This window comes from Orycteropus afer, unplaced genomic scaffold (assembly GCF_000298275.1).
Source record: "Orycteropus afer afer isolate SDZICR_OR568_19922 unplaced genomic scaffold, OryAfe1.0 scaffold00287, whole genome shotgun sequence".
In the NCBI taxonomy this organism is placed as follows: Eukaryota; Metazoa; Chordata; class Mammalia; order Tubulidentata; family Orycteropodidae; genus Orycteropus; species Orycteropus afer.
In genome coordinates, this window is record NW_006921874.1 from 3,681,324 (window position 1) to 3,684,547 (window position 3,224).

A 3,224-nucleotide genomic window follows, 5' to 3' on the forward strand; every position below is an offset into this window, starting at 1 on the left:
AAATCTTTATGCATGTAGATTGACTCATATTCCTCCCATGGAGCAGCTAGTGAGTTTGAACCTCTGATCTTCAGTTAGCAGCCCAATGTCTTACCCAGTATGCCACCAGAGCTCCTCTGACAGGTGTCCTTATAAGAGAAAGGTAGAGAGAGATTTGAGATACAGACACATACAAGGGAGAAGTCAGAGGCAAAGAGTGCAGTGATGCATCTACAAGCCAAGGGATGCCAAGGATTGCCGGCAACCACCACCAGAAGCTGCAAGACAGGCATAGAATGGATTCTTTCTCAGAACCTCAAAGGGAACCAACCCTCCTGACACCTTGACTTCAGACTTCTGGCATCCCTAACTATGAGAGAACAAATATCGTCTGTTTTTAAGCCATCTGTTGTTGTTGTTGTTATATGCTGTTGAGGCGGACCCGACTCATAGTGACCCCACCTTAGGTTTCCAAGGCAGTATCACTACAGAAGTAGATTGCCTCATCTTCCTTCCGAGGAGTGGCTGGTGGGTTTGAACTGCCAGCCTTCTGGTTAGCAGTCAAGTGCCTTAGGCACTACGCCACCAGAGCTCCTTTAAGCCATCTAGTTTGTGGTAATTTATTACAGCAATCCTAGGAAACTAATACACCAAATTATAGGTGAATGAATCATCACTCTTTAACTCTCCTCTCTCTCCAACTCACACAGCCCAATCATTTCCCCTATACTTCCAAATCACCATCCAAACAACACAGAACAAAACAGATTCAAGAATTTAAACTTAAAAAAACAAAACAAAACCTGGTGACCCTATTGGCATGTACTGTTCTTATTAATGGCTGAAATAAGATGTTGTTATTCCTTTATTGCAATTCCAAGTACTCTTGTGAAAATGGCAATACACTGAACTTTCACAACTCATCTCACAATGGGGATACACAAGAAATCAACACTTTGCTACAATAAAATCTGAGCTCAAGCACAGATTTTTAGATTAACAAATGTAAAGGCATGACTTAGATTTATACATTCACTGTCTTTTCTCGTTTAGAAACTATTTCCTGCATGGTGTAATATAAGTACAAATTTGAATGAAAATTCCACTTTGATGAAGCAATTTTTATATCCTTACTTTTACTCATATTTTTGAAGATCTACTACTGATTAAGTAGAAACTCAAGATGTCCAATTCCTCCCCAAAAGGCACTTTATTAAATTATACTTAAGTGTTTTATTAGTCTATATCTAAAACTTCACTTTGAGTACATTCAAAGTATCAGAGGATACTGGCTCGTTCAGTGAGCAGTCTATATCTAATTTGTCGATCAGACCTAGAATATCTGTTCATTTACTACCATGTTGTCTAGTTTTGCCTAGCCATCAGTTCAAGACATAATAATGGACTTGGCATATTCCTAATATCTTCCCTTACTAGGCAAAGAGGTCATTAAAGTTTATTATTTGTCTCTTATAAAGTTCTTTGCACCATGATTACCAAATAGACCCACAATCCTGCAGTGAGCTGTCTCCTTTTGAAGTATCTTAAAAACTCATCAGTGTTTTTTATAGAATTTCACCTTCATCTCTTTTTCAGCCTACTGAAAGTAGAGTTTGCACACGACCTGCTTACCTTATAAGCTTCCCTAATTTCCTTGAAGGAGCTCTTGCAGCACAGTGCCTAAGGCATTTGACTGCTAACCAGAAGGCTGGCGGTTCAAACCCACCAGCCACTCCTCAGGAGGAAGGTTGGGCAATCTACTTCCCTAGTGATACCGCCTTGGAAACCCAAGGAGGGGTCGCTATGAGTCAGGTCCGACTCGATGGCACATACCAACATTCTCCTTGACTGGATTTTCCCATTTCTGAAAGATGCCCTTTCCATGTAGTGTTCCCTTTGATGCTGCAAGCTACTTGTGTATCCTTACCGACCTCCAGTCTCACATGGAACAAATCTAACTTGAGCGTCCCACATATCCTTTTAAAACTAGTTTAGACTTCCAGTAGGTTGCAAATGCTTCTTCAATTTGGTTATAATACATTCTCAAAAACTTGAGTACCATCATTATTGATTTCCTTGGTATTCTCTCTCTTATCATGACATTGGATTTGATGGTGATAGTGGCTGACCCACAGATACCGCTTCCTACTTTTAGTGATGGCTGTTGCCTTTCCAGTAGTACCTTGTGGCAAAAATACACACCAAATATCTTACTGATGCCTTCACCTCCCTATAACTTTCTAAATTCAGTGGACTTTGGAAAAGAAAAAGAAGGAATCTTTCAGTTGTTGTGCTACAGCTGCACAGCTAATCTAAAATGTGGAAATATGCCACTGATTAGAAAATATACAGCATGTACTTTCTAAAACTGAAACTGATAACACATTCTGGACTGAGAAGTATATTCATTAACTTTGTCACAAGAATCATCTGTTGGAAAAAACAAAGATTAAATCCTAATCTTCCTAATTAGTGTTTTAAAAGGATATGACTAAAACAATCAGCCCCAGGGAGGGTACATCTGTTCCTTGCTTTCTATAATAAATGGGTTCCTGAAAGTGTGTAAATCAAAGACTTAAAAACCAAGTCACATTTTGCATTTTTAAAGGAACTCTGAGATGAATCTCAACTCATCAATATAGCTGAAGATTTTAAATCAAGGAATACCAAGTTGGAGACAGAAAATGAAAAAGAGCCATCATTCACACACGTTTGCACTCCTCCGTTCTTTCATTTTGGGTCTAAAACTGTGGGAATCAAAACCAACCTCACTTCACTGTGTCAGTTCTGACTCATAGCGACCCCCATTGGGTTTCTGAAGCTGTAAATCTCTACGGAAGTAGATTGCCCCATCTTCCTTCTGCAGAGTGGCTGGAGGATTTGAACACCACTGACCTGCTTAGCAGCCAAATGCCTTATCCACTGTGCCTCCAGAGTGCCTTAAAACTGTGGAGGGAGTCACAAAAACAAGTCTTTACAGGCACAACCTCATCTCCCTGACTACCTGAGGGATACAGATCTCTGTCCTATTTACCAATCCCTATATCCCTGATTGATTGTAGGAGCCCTAGTGGCGCAGTGGTGAAGCACTCAGCTACTAACAGTTGAACCTAGCAGCCACTCCACAGAAGATAAATGTGGCAGTCTGCTTCCATAAAGATTACAGCCTTGGAAACCCGGTGGTGCGGTTCTACCCTGTCCTGTAGGGTCGCTATGAGTTGGACTCGACTTGATGGGTGTGGGTT

At 40.6% G+C, this 3,224-nt stretch overlaps 1 protein-coding gene across 1 annotated transcript in view; it reads right to left on the reverse strand.

Annotated features, from left to right (window-relative positions):
• STK26 (serine/threonine kinase 26) overlaps positions 1 to 1,048 on the reverse strand; it is a 33,318-nt gene extending 32,270 nt beyond the window's left edge. The window contains exon 1 of the mRNA XM_007950737.2: positions 1,010 to 1,048. Coding sequence (XP_007948928.2) covers positions 1,010 to 1,048 — 39 coding nt within the window. The remainder of the gene's footprint in view (positions 1 to 1,009) is intronic.
• Between the last annotated feature and the right edge of the window lie 2,176 nt (positions 1,049 to 3,224).